Below are 17,437 nucleotides of genomic sequence, written 5' to 3'. Positions count from 1 at the left end.
CATCTGAGGACCTGCCAATGGCCTCAACCCCTCTCTCAAAGTTCCTTGATCCCAAGCCCATCTTTGCCTTTGAGACCACACACCCCTGGCCTGTTCCTCACCTGGGGTACCTCCTCCCACCCTGTTACTTCTCAGCTGCAGCTTGGCCACCTGTTGGGTATTCCCGCCCCCCACCCCACACTGCCCCTCCTTCTGTCCTCAGCCCCCTCCCGCCGTTCCCCCTCTCGAGGCTGTAATATCCGTTTCACGATTTGGGGGCTGAGTTGCTATAACAACAGACGGCGATTGTGCTGTGAAGAGCAGCTCGCTCCCTGCGCAGCCTCCCGCGCTGCCTCCATCCTGCAGCCTGGTCGGCGCCCCTCCCTGCTGCCCCCCGGCCCCAGCCGGCCTCTCGCTGGAGCGTGTGTGTGCATACGGGTGCCCAGGTTGGCTCCAGCCGGGAGAGTGTGACACGCGACTGCCTTTTCATGGTCGTCCGTGTGAATTTGGCGGATGAGCCTCCCATTGTGTGCGTGTGTGCATGTGTGTGCACGGGCACGCACGCTGTGTTTGCTGCATTCCCCTCCACTGTGTGTCCTCACTGGACTGCGCGTGGGAGAAGGGCCACATTGAGTGGGTGCCTACTGGGGGGAGGTGTCTGGATGCGGTGGGCCCCAACTACATCCGGCAGTCTGAGCCTTGGACCTGGGTGGGGAGAGACATCATTGTAGCTGGGGGAGGGGCAGGGAGGTACAGCAGCTGCCAGGTGACCTTTCCTGCCCTTGGTGGGGAAAGGTGGCCCAGGGAGCTGGGGGGAGGGTGACCAGGGACAAGTGCTCCCTCTTCCATCTCCCCCCACCCCTGCACACACCCATCCATAAGGGTTTGAGAGTCTTTGTGAGTCACTTCCCCCGTCTGCCCATGTATGCCCTGGTGCCCTATGGCACAAGTGTGTATGTGTGTGTGTGTGTGTGTGTGTGTAGGCTGCAGGGAAAGGGGCAATGAGGGGTGGGCAGGGCAGTGGGTTCTGGGGTCACAGAGGCCGTTTCACATCCACTGGCCCTGACTCAGCTGTTCCCATTCTCTGGCTCAGCTAGTGGACTTGGTGGAGGCCATCCTGAGGGTCTGTCCAAGGTCAGAGGAGCCCCCCCCCCAAGTCTGGAACCTGGCTCAGGGATCTCTCTTTCCAAGCCCTGGGGCCCTATGGCCTGGGTCCCCCCTCTCATCCCCTCACAGGCTGGGGAGAGAGCTCTCTTGGGGGAGTGTGGGTCCCCATACATCTACCCCGTTGACCACTCTGTGCAAAATGCCTCAGGGGCCAGGATGACCTCGCGGGAAGGTCCTCTGTGTACACCTGTTCCCCTAGGCATGCACTTGCCCCAGGCCCCTGTGTGCACAAGTTCGTGTGTGTTCTTGAGCAAGCATGTGTTTCCTGTGGGTGTTGTGCCATGGGGGGGTGCATTTCGGTAGGTGTCCCTGTGTATCCCTTTGGGAGTGTCTATACACACATGGATAGGTGTGCATGGCCATGAGTACGCCTCCGAGTGCCTGTGCTTGCATTAGTGATCGAATGTGAGTGTTCTCGCGTGTAGCCTCTGGCTAAGGAAGTGCCACCTAGCACTGGCTGTGCAGATCACAGACCCTGCAACAGAAATCAGGGTCATGGAGTGAGCTGGCAGAATGGTCATTCACACACACACACATGCTCTGCTTCATTCAGAAACCCAGTGTCCAACTTTGTGATACACATGTTGGGTGCCAGGGTCCACCTTGGGTTGGCTGAGTGAATGAGGGGTCCCCTTTCTTCCACATTCATACCCATGCAGTGATGCTGACGCCCTCACGGGGAAAATCTTCACTCCAGCACCACGTTCACTCTGAAACTTCTGGTTTCAGAGTTCTGGTTGAAGGGAGCTGCTGCCAGCTTCCCTTCAGTGTTCCAGATTGTGTGCATCCACGGCCCTGCCCCTCAACCTGCTGCTAGTCCAGAGCTCCAGGCAGGACTGGGAATCAGGCTTCAAATTCTGGAATACCCATGAGGCAGGGCTGGGAAACCCCAAGCCCCTAGATCTACCCCGATCCCATCTCTGCCTTTCCCTCCCCCACCGCGCCTCTGTCCCTTTCCCAGGAAAAACCTTCCCTCCTCACTTCTAGGGGCAGCCAGGGGGCCCTTGGGCAGTAAGAGGCAGAAGCCAGGCAAGGGCTGGGAAAGGCACCTTACAGGCGCGGGCGGGGTCCCGCTTCCCTAGACTCCGGGCAACCCGGGCCCGACTCTAGGCGTGGCCAGCAGAGGGCGCTGCGGCCCGGGCCCCGCGAAGGTCCTGCTCCCTCGGTGCCCGAAGTCTGGGCCCACGGTTTCCCCTTCGGCTCGCCCCAGCCCCGGGCGCTGCCACGCGGTCCGGCCGGCCGGGGGGTGCGGGACCCCAGGGCAAGAGGCTAGGGCGATTGGGTTTCTGGAAAAGTCATTGGGGCTGGTTTCGGATGTCTGCTCGGTTTCGGGGCCCAGGCGCCAGGGCTAAGGACCTCGAGAACCGGGAAAGAACTCGGATGCCCTGAGACTGGAACGCCTGGGTCCCTCGCGGGGGAAGGAGGTGGGCCTGTGGAGCAGCGGCGGGGACAGGCGGCCTCTGCGCCTTCGCATTGGCTGAGCCGCTCGTCTGTTAGCGCGGCATGATCCAATGCGCGCGCCCGGGGGGCGGGCACTGGTGCTGATGCTGCCGTCAGTCGGTGTTGCAGGGATGCGGCGGCGGGAGCAGCCGCCCTGACTCGCGGAGCGTCCTCCTCTGAGCGGCACCGCGGCGGGGCGGGTGGACCGGCAGGCGGGCGGGGACGTGGCGGGGAGCGAGAGAGGCGCGAGGCGGCCGACGCTGCTGGCCCTGGTTCTGCCAACCGCCGGAGACCGGGCGGCCCCGGGGTTCTGATCCCCACCCTCCTCCTGGCGCCCCCAGAACCAGGTATGGGGTGGGGGGGGGGCTGCGGCGGAGACGGGCGGGGGGCGGGAGCCGATCGGGGGAGGGGAACGATTGGAGGGGCGGGGGAGGCAGGGAGGATGGATTGGGGGGCGGGGGCGCTGCCGCGCTGAGAGGGCTGGCTGGGTGACAGCGAGGCGGCTAAGCGGCTGGGGGGGTTGGGGATAGGAGGCTCCCTGTAGAAGGGGCACTGGCCCCGAGCTGGGGTGAATGGAGGGGGGTGGGAGGGATGGTCACTGAAGATGGAATGGGGCGAGAAGGAGGTGCATCCGGAGGGCTTGTGAGGGAGGCTCTGAAGGGGGGGTCCCCAGCCTATGCTCTAGCCCCAAGGGCTGGAAGCAGTGCTCGTCCAGAGGGAATGAGGAGCTGTTGTGCTCTGAAGGGTCTGCAGGGGAGAGATCAGCGAGGAACTGGGCTTCCTGGGGAAAAGAGAGGGGGCTGTAGAGGGGAAAGGAGAGAAGTGGAAAGGCTGGGAGCACAGGGCCAGGCCAAGAGCTCCATACTGGGGGGCACCACGGGGGACCTGGCTTTCCTGGGGGATGGGAGCCAAGGGGAGAGGAGCTTATTGCGAGGGACCAGACGGGAAGGGGCCGAGGTGCTCCAGGCAGAGATGGGTATGTGCTGGTGGAGAGCCGGGAAAGATGGGGGGCCTGAGGGATGGGAGCGGAAGCTTGCGGGGGAAGGTTGGGGGTGATGAGAGAGGGAGACTGGGAAATCAGTAGGAGGGGGCTGTGCTGGGGTGGGAACGCGCTGGGGGCGGCGAAAGGGTTATGGGCAGAGAGTGCTGCAGGGAGAGGAAGCTGCAGGGCCCTGGGCTTGCTCCCCACCCCCAAAGAGGAGGGGACCATTCCTCACGTCCCAGCCTTCTCCCCAGTCAAGGAGCCATCTCTCTGCCCTGGGTTCTTTGGGCTGGGGTTTGAACCCTTGAAGCCTTGATGGGCCCTTGGAGGCTAAACTGGCTTTGGGGGGCTGTTGTCTTCTCTACTCTCCACCCCCACCTGAGTCCTGGGTGAAGGAATTCGGTGCCTCCTTGAACCAGCAAGGGCTGGGAGGGGACTCTTTATTGGTGCCTGGAGGTGAAGGGGGAAGCTGTCCAGACCTGGAGTGATGAAATCCGTCTTAGGGTGTGGGTCTCGGGTCTCCAGTCCCCTTGACTGCCTCGAGGCTTCCAAACACTTCTGGCTTTTTCTGTGCTGGGGGGTGGGGTCACTCATTTCTGCCCCTCCCTCTTGTCCACCTTGCCAGTGTCTAGGTATTCCTTTCGGGGCAGGGTAGACTCCTGGGCCTTGCATTCTCTATCTTCTGCCAGAGAAGTAGAAAGAGAGGAGAGAGGAGGAAAGAGAGGAGGGAGGTCGGCTGATCTGTTCACCGTAAGGCCATAAGGTCGTCTGTTTTGTGGGGCTTTGGCCACTCAGGTCCCTAACTCCTCCCGCCTCCAGGAATGCTGGAATCTGAGACTGGGCTGGATCTTTCTAGGGGCCGGGGTAGAAGGGTCTGGCTGGAGAGGGTCCTTCATTCCTGCTAGAGGAGGTGTTCTCAGATCCATTGTGGCCTCCGATCCACAGGGGTGGGCAGGACTGACTGGCAGGCAGAGGCCAGGCAGGCGGTCACAGCGTGGCTGGGGAGTTCTCTCCGGGAGCCCGGGCCTCTGCTGGCTTCTCAACCTGGGCTGAGTCTGCACTCTGGGTTCCTGAGAGGAGGGGGCTGGGTTCTAGAGGGGATGGCGGGGATCTCTTTCCCCTCCAGGCCCCCAGTCTCTATCCAGCTACCCGCTCCTGCCCGCCCTTGCCAGTGACACAGACAGCTTGACACGGATACGTATGCTTGGTGACACCCACCCAGACACACACCTACACAGGCACACACACCTGCGTACACAATACGCCTCCTAGCAGCACACCGCCTACACTCCCCGCCCAGAGAGACAGCCACCTCGCTGCCTGCCTCAGAGACCTCCCCCGGGTCCCCTGCTCTCCTGTGACACCCTCAGGGCCCCCACGAGCTCCCAGAGCCCCAGGGCCACGCTGTCAGCTCTCACCCTCGGATGCACGCAGCCCCCGCTCCATCCAACCAGGCACCACCTTAGATTCGTAGAGCCATCTCAGCACACCTGTAGTCTCCCGACAGACCTTCACTCCTGAGACACACCCTCTCCTCATAGAGCGCCCCCCTCCCATCATTAAGTACCACGTTCTCTCCTGGGTCCTAAGCACTTTGCTCCAGGCTTTCATGCGCGTGACCACAGCCCCTTTAGGTCTGACCTGGTGCTCAGCCACACCTGTCTTCCTCAGATCCTTCCCATTTCTAGGCCCCCGCCCCCAGCACTAATCCTCACGCGTGGGGCCCTACCCCCGCCTGGTGCCAAACTATCCATTCGTTCTCAGCCACCCGTGGGGACACCACACCTGACACCCGAGTGTGAGCCCGCTGCACCTACCCTGACGCTCCATCTGCCCGGGCGGCCCCTGGCCTGGGCCTGTCCACACCCGCAGGGCTGCAGCCCTCAGAGACTCATTCAGCAAACAACCTGGCACGTGCACAACACCTTGATCCTTCCAGAGCCCTCTCTGCTGCTGCCACGGTTGGTTGGGGTCAGAGAGAGGCCGTCTGGTCTCAGCTCTGCCCGTCCGTGAGCCTCAGTTTCCCCATTTATAAAATGGGGGGTCCCCATCTACCTCATGGGGTTCTTTTGAGGAGTAGGCCAGATGATCATGATGACAATAATGATAACAATGACTGTATTCGTAGACATTCTTTGTTTTATTGCGCTTCACAGATAATTAAGTTTTTTGCAAAGTGAAGGTTTGTGGCAACCCTTGATTGTCAGATGACGGTTAGCGTATTTTAGCAATAAAGTATTTAAAAATGAAGGTATGTACACTGCTTTTTCAGACACGATGCTGTCACACATGGGACTATAGGATCATATCGTACAGTGTGACTGGGAAACAAAAAATTCGTGTGACTTCCTTTATTGCAATATTCACTTTATTGTGGTGGTCTGGAACTGAACCCGTGGTATCTCCAAGGTTTTGGAGTAGGTACACTGTCCCTGCCATGAGCCTGGCTCTGTGTTAAGCACTCTGTGAACTTTGTCTGATGTGTTCGTCCTGCCCCCAGTAAACGGCAGCTATTTCCATGTTCATCACGACCTTCCACGTGAGCACATACACCTGTCATGGGTGCTGTTAGGAATGTTCCCAGGCACCCCCACCCCTGGAAGCCGTCTGTCCCCTCTGAATTGCTGGGATGTACGCACCCGGGGCATCATCCCTCAGCTGTGCACAGCACGGAGTGGGCACGGGGGTGAGCTCACGCCTTTCACCGCCTACCTCAAACACCCTCGCTCCGGCCCCCAGTGCGTCGAGTCATTCATTTGCACCTCATTCCCCAGCCCACCCATCTCCTCAGCCCCACACACCTGGCAACTGCCTCGTCATGCACGTCATGAGCTGCCACTCTGGTGCCCAGACCCTTTCAGGCTTCTCTCCATGAACATGAACACCTGCTCAGGGGGACCCTCGCACACACACACCCACTCCCAGCCGTGCTGCTCTGGGACCTCCACTAGTCTCCAGACCCACTCATCTCTTTCCCACCTTCCTCGGTAGGAAGAAGTGCCTGGCGGTGTGGGGAGGGTCCAGGGGACACAATCCTAGTCCCAGCTTTGCCCTGACAAGCTGTGTGACCTTGTGGAGTCTGCCTTTGGTCAGCGCCCTAGCACCCACTACCCACAGGTGGACTGCAGCCTTGAGCCAGTGGGGATGGGAGCTGGGGGCGGGTAGGGGAGACTCTACTGCCTTCGGGATCTCCACCCTCTCTTCCCCCGCAGAATTCTGTCCCATAGAGATGGCCACTCAGAGGCCCCTTCTTGTCTCTTGAGTGTGTTTCCCCATTTGTAAAAGGGGCGCAGTTATAAGGTCCGCCTTGCTTACTTCTCTCATCCCGCTATGGTGAGGATCAAAGGAAGCAAGAAATACATGGAGTTTTGCACACTGTAAAATGCGGAGATGAGTTTTTAAAGTGATTATTAATACAACACATACTTCTCCATGTTAGTCTCTACGAGGCACTGTTTCAAGTGCTTTACATATATCAATTCACTTTTGAAAACACAACTAATATCTCTATTTCACACATAAGGAAACTGAGGCCCAGAGAAGCTAAGCAACTTGTCTGAGGTCACACAGCTTAGAAGGGAGTAGAGCTGGCATGAACCCAGGCTCCTGAGTCAGCGCCTCTAATCCCTGCACTTTCTCGGTTTTGCTTTTGCCCCCTGCCGAGATGTGTCTGAACATGGACTTGCTGGAGGTCTTCCCTTGTAACTTCTAGGTCATCGGGGCTGGAAGGAGGGAGCAGGAAGCGGGGGTGGGACTTATTCTTTGCTTACTGATCTTGCCTGAGGTTTTGGGGAGGAGAGAGGACCCTCCCAAAAACACCTTCTACCACTGAAAGGGCCCTCAGAGCTCGAGCTGTCTGATGCCCCCTCCCCTGTGATTCAGGAGCCCCCCGCTGAACACCTCTGAGTGGTAGTCATCCTTCCTCAGCTCACACACCTCCACAGACGGGGAACTCACCCCTCCCCCCGACCGGAGGCAGCCTACTCCACTGTTGGCTGCTCTAGATTGCCGGCAAGTTTCTCTTTAGCTTGAGCCAAAAATTCCCTCCCCATAACACACACTCTCCCACCTGTCCACAGGCTGCCTTCTGGGGCCACCAGAATGTGTGTAAACCCAGCTCTTCCTCCCTGATGCCTGGGGGAGGCCCCTGCTGTCACACTCCCAGCTGGCGCGCGAGAGAGGAGAACCAGAGAGAGGCTGGCGTTCCCATGGCTGAGGTGTGTGTGTGTGTGTGTGGTGTAGACATCAGAGATGGGACCAAGTGGATGCTGGGAGAAGACCTCTAGACAGGGGCTCTGCCGGAGTGGGTGTGGACAGTCTAACCCTGAAATTCACATCCGATCATTCAGTTTGTGCTGCTGGTGTGGGGGCGGAGGACTTTGGTCAGACTGGAAGACCCAGGAGTGGAGTAGTGGGTACATGGGAAGCGTTTAGAATGGAAGTCCAGCGACCTTCATTTTAGTCTTGCTTCTTCCATGGCCCTAGGGCTGTCGTTGCTCCTCTCTGGGACTTGAGGGATGAACTCTTCGAGCTCTGCGGTCTGTCTTTTGGTGCCCCACGGGGCAGACTCAGAGTCTGGGTTGTCTGAAGAGGGCAGGGCCCCAGCGAAGGTCAGGTCAGAGAAGGGTGAGCTGTCTGAGCCTGACACTGCCTTGTGGCCTGTGGCTGGTGCAGGGCAGAAGAAAGGCCACAGGTGTTGGAGCCAGCTGACCCTCACCTGCTCTTGAACTTGGGGAAATGAATCCATCATTTGAAGCTCAGTGTCCCTGTCTGCAAGCCTACCTCCTAGCATGGGAGGATATATAAGACAATGCTGTGGTGGTCCAGCCTGGCACCTGATGAGCACTGGCAAGCCCCAGAGTCACAGCCCAGATGCCGTGCTGGCACTGGTCTGGTCGTGGGAAGATGAGGAGGAGGCTGTCAGGGCCCAGAAGGAATCTGTGGGACAGGATTCTGTGGGACTGAGAGTGGGCTGAGGTCCTGAGAGCCGCTGAGTCACCCCATCCCCACCCCGTCTAGCTCCTATCACCACTGACTCAGGCTGCAGAGTCCACCCGTGGGTAGGGGGTGCTAAGGAGCCGACTGGGGGAAGAATCCCGGAGGAGCAGTGGCCCTGGGCCAGCAGTGGCTGGCGGTGTACGCTACACTGATGTCACTCGGCAGGCAGGATATCCCAAGGCTGCTTTGGCCAGTGTCTCCGAGCTGGCAGCGGGCACTGGAGAAGCATAGATCTTGGGGAGCAGAGCCTGGACACTGCAGGTGCCGGGGGGCTTCTACTGCATAAGCGTGGGGGAGGGGCTGTGCTCAACTCCAGGGACCGTTTACTTGACGTAGTTGTGCAAGGCCCTGGCCCTGGCCCACGGGGAGCAGAGCTGCATGCCAGGAGTTGAGGAAGGACGGAGCATCCTAGGTTAGCAGGAAGCCCCTGTGTCCGGGGAGGAAGAAGCTTGGTCCTGGACTGGAGGAGGATGAAGGGAGGGGGCAGGGGTGGTGAAGAGCAGCAGGTTTCCTGGGTGCTCTAGAGTGGGGTGGGGTGGAAGGACTCAGGTGTCCGCCTAGCTCATGCTTCTCTTGGGGTTATCTTTGCCTGGCAAGCCTGAAGCTGCCCCAGTGGTCTCCGGAGAGTGGACGCAGGGAGGGCGGGGGCTTCCTCCCAGCCAGCCCTGCAGCCCCTGGGCCCCGGCGCTGAGCCAGGCTGGTCCGTGCTGCAGAGCTGCGGGCTGTGGGGAGAATGAGTAATGAGCCTTGAGGGGCCGCAGGCCCGGCCCCTGCCCCGGCCCCTCCCGGGGTCACCGCAGAAGCCCGGGTTCTGCCCCCACAGCTGCTGCCAGGCACTTGCCTGCCCACAGCACCCACTCCCTTGCCACACTCTCCCTCCACATCTGGGCACACAAAGACCCCTAGAGTCATCTTCTGGACTCTTAACCACTTTGCCACCGCCACTTCCATCCCCTAAACAGGTAACATTCCTCTGATCTTTAGGACCCAGGCAGCTGCCTTCCAGCCTCTGGAGGCCTCCTCTGCCATCCTTCGCTGTCTGCCCTCCTCCAGCTTCCTGAACCAGGGAGACCCTGCCCCTAGGCTCTGTCAGCAGGGACCCTCCCTGCAGAGGGTGGGGGATGTGAGCAGACAGAGGCACTGGGTCGGGGTGGGGGGGGCGGCGCCGGGAACGAATCCCCCTCCTTTTCCCCCGGCCGAGGGGTGACTGGACAGCAGCACGAAATCCTATTCCTTCTGCCAGCAGAAATCAATAGCTAATTAATTCCCTCCCCAAAATAGTGTCCGGAAGTGGGGGTGGGGGCTGGGAGAGAGGCCAGGCTAGACTGAGACCCTGTTGCGGGGGTCGGGGGGGGGGGGTTGGGGGGGAGGCGGGAGGATGCCATTCTCTGGCGTCTGGAGCTGCGCCTCTTCTGGGGGGTCTCTGGCTGCTCCTGAAGAAGAGGGGTTTGGTCTTTCCCTCCCCCAAGCCTGAGGGTCCCTTTCCCCTGCCCTGGACCGGGGTGAGGGTGTGTGTGTATGTGTGTGTGTGTGTGTGTGTGTTGGGGGGTAAGGGCGTCAATCAGGCTGGGAGCAGGTGCTGCATTTAATTTGATTGGCTAATTAGCCCGCGCATGTTAATTATCTCTATTACCCAATGAGGAGAGGCAGTGGCAAAGCTATATATAACCAGCGACAGTGTTTGGAGAGAGAGGGGGTTGCCTGCCTGGACTGCCTCCCTTCTTGCCTGGGAAGGGGCAGCCCTTGGAGGGGGGCTGGGGCAGGACTGTAGAGACCCTCTTGGAGGCTGTAGGGTTGGGGAGGGGGGAGTCAGAAGGAGTCAGATGAAAGGACCTGAGAGCTGGATTTGAGGGTCTCTTGGAGGTGACTCCTCACTCTCTACTGCCAGCCTCCTGAGGCCTTCTCTGCCCCATCTTTCTGCATGCATATCACTCCAACCATCCTGTCCCCCAACTCTTTGCTCACCTTTCACCTGTTTTTTTAGGGGGGCCTTAGCTCTCTCTCTCCCTTCATACCCCTAGCTTCCTCCCATGGAGGGAGGAGACACCTCCATCTAACCTACTCTCTCTCCAAGGATCTGTCTTCTCTTCTTTTGGCTCACACCTCTCTGAACTACACCTGTGGCTGCCCTGCCCTTTGTCATGCTGGAGTCAGAGACACATGAATCTAAGTCTCAGTTCCCCTCTGACTGGCTGTGCAGCCTTGGGCAAGTCCCTAGACTTTAATATGTGGGATTCCCCAGTGGTTAATGGGAATAATGGGACCTCTCAGACTGATTAAGTAAAATGACATTTGTAAAACTGCTCAACATCCAGGGTGTTGATAAATGCTGTTGGAATTTGGAATTTAATTTTCTCTCTCTTCTCGCTCTTTTTTCTCCCCATCAGACCTTCTGTCTCATCCATTATTCTTCTCTTCCATGCGATTTCTCTTTTTCCTCTCCCCCTACCCCTTCAATCTTTCTCTGTCTCTTCCTAAACTCTGGCCTTTCTCTGCTTCTCTCTCAGACTTCACCCCACCTCTTTCCCTTCCTCCCTCCCCAAAATAAAATCAATGCAATATTCAGGAGGGTTGTTGGATATAAATAATTACGACTCGGAGTTTAACGAGATGCAAATTCCCCTCCCCGTTGTGGGGTATAAATTGCTCTCTGACAGCCAGTTACAAGGGTAATCATTTCAGAAAGACAATTTTATGCAAATTAGGCTGCCTGCCTCCTGGTGGCTCCCCCAGCCCTGGATGGGTAGGAAGCTGGAACCCAGGGGTGAAGTGAAGGCCCAAGTATCAGCCTAGGTCCCAGGCTGAAGACTGGGAGCTGAAGCTTGAGGGCGACAGACATTTAGGTTCAGGAAGGACCTGGGCTGGTGAACAGGGGGTTGGGGCCAAGAAAGGGGGTGAGTGTGGTTTTGGGGGAATTGTAGATGCAGAATCAGGTGCCCGAGTCCTTGCATGGAAGGAGAGGGCTTGGGGCCTGGAAGTCTGGGTCCTGGCTGGCTTCTCTCCCTTGCCTCCTTCCCAGCCAGGTTACCCAGGGATACCATCGATGAATTGGCATTTAATTAATCCCAATGAATTATTTAGCAACTTCATTATCCAGCATCAGGAACTGATGAGAGAGAGCCTATTGGCAGGTAGTGGGACCATGCACAGAGGTTGGGTGGCTCAAAGAGGAAGGGGCTGTGGTCAGCAGCTGGAGGAGTCTTTAGGCCTCGCCCACAGGAGCTGGCCCTGGTCCTGATGGGAGGCGAGGGTGAGGACATCTGGACTGGGCTCTTACTGGACTCTAAGGTGTCACCTCCCTACCTGTCTACCTCTTAAACCCTAGATGATGCCCCTAGAGAGTGTTATCTCTGCCTCTTCCCCCCCACTCCCAAATACTGGGTCCCGTGTATTCCCATCCTGGTGGAGAGACCCTCTCCAGGTCAAGGTGGCTCCTCCAGTTCTAAAGGGAAACAGTTGAGCTTCTGCGAGTGTGAACCGGGAGCCAGACACCGACGACGCGTCCCCTCCTGCGAGCTCCTCAGTAACCCTTTCCTCTCCGTTTCCCCGCAGGCCTCCCTCCCCCATCTTCCGTCGGAGCCCGCAACGGGGGAGGGGCGCCTCTGCCACCGCTCGGGGGAAGCCGGCATCTGGGCCTCTGCGCGCCTCGCCCTGCGGTCGGGTCCATGGCACTGTGAGCTGGCGAAGGAGCCCCGCTCGGCGCGGGGGGCGCCCGGCCCCCTCCCTGCCCCATGCGCCCGCGGCTCTGAAGCCTGAGCGGGGCCGGGGGCCGGGCGGGGCCGGGGCCGCCGGAGGCATGGCGTCCGGGAAACGGTGGCGGCCAACGTCGCTGCCGCTGCTGCTGCTGCTGACGCTCGCGGCAGGTGCGGGCGGCCTGGAGTTCGGCGGCGGCCCCGGGCAGTGGGCGCGCTACGCGCGTTGGGCCGGCGCGGCGAGCAGCGGCGAGCTCAGCTTCAGCCTACGCACCAACGCCACGCGCGCGCTGCTGCTCTACCTGGACGACGGCGGCGACTGCGACTTCCTGGAGCTACTGCTGGTGGACGGGCGCCTGCGGTTGCGCTTCACGCTCTCGTGCGCCGAGCCTGCCACGCTGCAGCTGGACACGCCGGTGGCCGACGACCGCTGGCACATGGTGCTGCTGACCCGCGACGCGCGGCGCACCGCCCTGGCGGTGGACGGCGAGGCCCGCGCCGCCGAGGTGCGCTCGAAGCGGCGCGAGATGCAGGTGGCCAGCGACCTGTTCGTGGGAGGCATCCCACCCGACGTGCGACTCTCGGCTCTCACGCTCAGTACCGTCAAGTACGAGCCGCCCTTCCGCGGCCTCCTGGCCAACCTGAAGCTGGGCGAGCGGCCCCCCGCGCTGCTGGGCAGCCAGGGCCTGCGCGGCGCTGCCGCCGACCCCCTGTGCGCCCCCGCGCGCAACCCCTGTGCCAACGGCGGCCTCTGCACCGTGCTGGCCCCCGGCGAGGTGGGCTGCGACTGCAGCCACACGGGCTTCGGCGGCAAGTTCTGCAGCGAAGGTGAGCCCGGGGGAGACGCCGCTGGGTGCCTGGGCGCGGGAGTGAGGGGCGGGAGGGTTGTCCGGGATCCGGGCCTGTGGGGGGGCACCTGCGGTCCGCGGGCTCCGGCACAAGGGCGAGTTATGTACCAGCACGCGAGTTGTGAGGGGCGTGTAAGGACCCCTGTCTCAAGGAGAGGGCGCACGTGGTCAGCCAGGGAGCAGGACAAGCGGCCGGGTGCCCCAGGTGGGCGTGACCTGCCGGCAGGTCCGTTGTGGGCGCGGCCTGTGTGGGCATGGCCTGTGTGGGCGCGGCCTCGTGAGCCCATCCGGGGCGCCTCTCCCCAGAGGGTTCCGTGACGACCTGTGGGTAGGACTGTGTAGTGAGCGAAGGCTCGCGAGAAGATAAAGGTCAGGCCCTTGAGGGCGTGTGGGTCGGGTGTGTGACCGACTGTGAGGCGCCCGCGAGGGCAGGTGGAAGAGCTCTGTGTGGGCGGGGCCTATGTGCGGCAGGGTGGGGCTTTGTGGGCGGGGACGGTGGTTTTGGGGGCGGTCCAGTGAGAGAGTCCTGAAGGCTGTGTGGGGCTTGTAACCTCCTGGCGCTGGGTAGCGCTGTGAGAGTGAGAGAGGGGCCCGGGGCCTTCGAGCGCTGTGGGGAGGGTCGGGCCGGGCGGGGCCTAGGAGGCGGGGGCGTGGTCTACCGGGTGGGCGGGGCCTCCGCGCGCGGGCGGGAAGCTCTGCGTGAGAGACCCCGACTGGACCTGCGCCTGAGGGCCCGGGCGGGAGACCTTTGGGCTCGGGGAGAAGAGCCCACGGCGCGTGCGAGGGTGGGTGGTGATTTTGAGGCTGTGACTGACTGCACGCGCCAGGAGGGCGGGAAGCGAGTGCTTGCAGAGTGAATGAAGCTCGAGGGAGAGGGTGGCTGAGGCCTCTCAGGGTTGGTGACTAGAGTCGCCGGTTTTGATAAGAGGGAAAAAAATGGCTGGTCGTTTCTCCCGGGTGAGAGACTGCAAGCGGAGGCTGGTTTTGATCGTCGGAGTTCTCGCAAGCGTGGGGTTTGGAAGGGAGATTGGGGGGCTGGAGAAGACTGGTGAGGACTCTGGAACTGGGTGTGAAATCAGGACTTGAAGGGGGGGTTAAAGGAAGGTTGCATCCAGTACCCGGGATGCAAGAGGCCTTGATGAGCAAGGTGGGGGGACAAGGTCGACGGTGGCTGCGCCAGGCCTGGGGTGGGGTGAGGTTTTAGGGGGGTGGGAAAGGGAGGGGTTTTGAGGCCCCTGTTGTACTTTGGTCTGGCTGGGGAGTCCGGGAGAGGTTCTGCATCAGTTTGGCGCCCGGGCATAGGCACCTCCTTCCACCCTGGGGTGTGGCAGCCGTTTGGAGCGGAGGTGTGCAGCCCTCTCCTTCAGTCCCCCTAGGAGCCGTGGGCTGCTTAGCAGTTGTGGGTGTGTCTGTCCTCAAGAGGTAGGGCCTTTGAGGAGTGTGTGTGCCCACAGACTACTGTGGCCCTGGGACTGCTTTGCGGGTAGTGTCCTCCTGGCCAGGACCTGGGGATAGCCACAGGAGTAGCCATGTTTGCAGGTGAAGTCCTGTACTTTGCCCAGTATTTTGACTGTGTATCTGCAGTTGTGGTAGAGGAATGCATAAGGGAGGTTTTCAGTGGCTCTTGGGAGTTATTTGTACAAGGTGGTGGGATGTATCTTCAGGAACTGTGTGTATTAAGTCAATCTGGCACCTTCTCGCCTTTTCTCGAAGGAGTGCAGGTGCTCCTTAAACTGTGAAATTGTGTGTCTGTGTGTGTTTGCTTGCATGCAGAGGTGCGGGAGTCTGGCGGTGTGAATATCATGTGCAAATGGTCTGTTGGCAAATAAAGTCCCGTGCCTAGTAGAGTGAGTAGGATGTGAGTGTAAGGGTGTGATTGCATGTGTAGGTATCCATGTGCGTGTGTTTTCATGGGAGACATCAGTAAGACCCTGGACTTTATGAGGAATCTTTCATGACCTTTAACTTGATTCCCTGGTCCCTGTGATCTCTCCTCTCCAAACTTTCTTAAGAAAATAGCATGAACCATGCTATTTTTTAAAAAATTATTTTTTAGAGATTATTTTTTTGGCTGCATCATGCAGCAGCATGTGGGATATTCATTCCCCAACCAGGGTTTGAACCTGAGCCTGCTGCAGCGGAAGCTCAGAGTCTTAGCCACTGCACCGCCAGGGAAGTCCCTGAACTACACCCCTCTGACTTGATGGAAGGGAAATTTGAGCTACAGAGAAGCCACTGGTCCATGATCTCACTGGGGCAGAATTGGCCTGGCTGTATGAAAAATGCAGCCAGAGTCCTTGTATTCATTCTCTGAAAGGATTCATCGGCCGGAGCTTTGGAATGTGCGTTGTGTGGTTGTGTGTTTGAGATGTGTTTGGGTACCTGTGTGTGGTGGGGTGGTTGTATCATGTGTATGTATGTTGAATGTGTATCAGTTAAATGTTTTGTCAACTCTGTTGGAGTTAGGAGAGGCAGCTGCATATCTAACCCATTTTGTGTGTGTGTGTGTGTGTGTGCGTGAGATATCCATTGAGGGAGTTGTGCTCTGTCTGGGGTAAAAAGGTAGAGATATTCATCTCTGAATTCCCTGCACCTAGTGTGGTATTTGGCACTTAGTGGGTGTTTGATAAACATCTCTTCGATGACTGAATAGATGTTAACAAGTATTTGATAGAATAAGGCTTGGGGAAGGCTGTATGTGTATGTGGAACTATGTATGTGTATATTTTCAGATATGTATTGTGGGCATGGTGGTTATCAATGCTGATAAACTCTGATTACATCTAGTGATGACAGGCACAGTGACAGCTCTCCTGCTTCTCCTCCCACCCATGACCTCATTCCCTCCCTTTACATTTGTTCCTTATTTCCTGGGTAGGTTTTGTAATATCCTGTGCTCATTACACTTCTTTTAGTACATTCTCACCCAGCCAAGGAGGAAAGGAATGAGCTGCTCCCCCTTGGGTATTGGGTTTGGGGTTGGAAGATTTTAAGGGGAACAGGTCTGGCTCCTGATCAGGGCCCGAGTCTTCAAGCCTCCCTGGAAATTACAGTTCCTTCATTTTTATCTGGTTTGAGTGATCCCCAACTTTTTCTGAGATTGAAGAAACTTTTAAAAGTCAGTAATTCACAGTACCCATTCCAAATAGTAGTTATTTTTATATCTGTTTATTGTGAAAATAGATGACTCAAAGCTACTATGAATTCAGGAAAGCTTTTACATGGCTTTGATGTTATATTTGCCATTGTGGTTAATCATATATACATTAGGAAAAATGTTTTAGCTTTATATGTAAGACATACCAATCTGCCTTCAGATCCTTTGGACACCCCCCACCCCCAGCCCTCCCGCCTTCCTGGGTCTGGGCCTGCCCATTGACTGAGAACTTCCATGCTAGGAAATCGGCTTCTGTTCTCTGGGGTTCTGGCCACAGGTGACTGAAGACAGGGCTAACTATGAGTCACTGAGTGTGTGTATTCCTGCTGACTGTCTGCCAAAGTGGGGATCAAGTAGACTGGGATTTTGCATTGATTTTCATGGGAATTCCTCCTCATGTCATTCATGTGTGGGGAGAAAGAGCTGAAGAGTGATCAAGGAAGAGGAGTGTGCCGGTATGTGTGGAATACCTCAAGTGGAGTGGGGGCTCAGAGGCACACGATGGCGTGTCAGGTGTGTGGTGTGTACCTCTCTTGGGAGAGAAATGAAACCAGCGGTGATGCGTGTGTTAATAGGAAGATAGATGCATGGGTCTCATGTGTATATGGTAGGTTTGTTGGCAGTTTAATTCAGCTGGTTGTTGTCAAGGCCTCCTTTGTGACAAACTTTGTGTTGGGGGCTGTAGGTGAGTCAGACGTGGAGAAGACACTGCTCTGGGAGTTGCCTGCTTAACTGAGGAAGCAGATGAAAAGCAGCCCAGCGTGTGGTTAAGAGAACAGATTCTGTAGTCGGGCTGTCTGGGCAGTGACCTTGGACTTAAGCTCTCTCTGCCTGATTTCTTTATTTGTAAAATGGGACAGCAATACTACCTACCTTACAGAGTTGTTATGGGAATTAAATAAGCTAATTTGTATAAAATGCTTAGAATAGTGCCCTGCACATAGAAAGAGCTCGAGAAATAACAGCGAATGAACAACATGCTACATGCAGCAAGATGCAGTGAGGCAGTGTAGCTTAGTGACAGTGAAGCTCTGTCTCCTGAGGGTCAGATTTGGGTTTAAATCTGACTTCTCTACTCACTAGGCCTGTGAGTCACATGAATACCTAATCTTCAGACTGGTTTTTTCTGACCTGCAAAATGGTAACAAGCATGGTTATCTTACATGTTTGTTGT

The 17,437-nt window shown here is 58.0% G+C and overlaps 1 protein-coding gene across 7 annotated transcripts in view; it reads left to right on the top strand.

Annotated features, from left to right (window-relative positions):
* Positions 1 to 12,362: 12,362 nt before the first annotated feature.
* Positions 12,363 to 17,437, top strand: part of NRXN2 (neurexin 2) — a 99,750-nt gene continuing 94,675 nt past the window's right edge. For all 7 annotated transcript variants that reach the window (XM_065936539.1, XM_065936542.1, XM_065936543.1 and 4 more), the window contains exon 1: positions 12,363 to 13,086. In XM_065936539.1, coding sequence (XP_065792611.1) covers positions 12,363 to 13,086 — 724 coding nt within the window. The remainder of the gene's footprint in view (positions 13,087 to 17,437) is intronic.

This window comes from Muntiacus reevesi, chromosome 5 (genome assembly GCF_963930625.1).
Source record: "Muntiacus reevesi chromosome 5, mMunRee1.1, whole genome shotgun sequence".
NCBI classification, from domain to species: domain Eukaryota; kingdom Metazoa; phylum Chordata; class Mammalia; order Artiodactyla; family Cervidae; genus Muntiacus; species Muntiacus reevesi.
The sequence above is the reverse complement of the archived record's forward strand: the minus strand, read 5'-3'. Positions and strand labels throughout refer to the sequence as shown.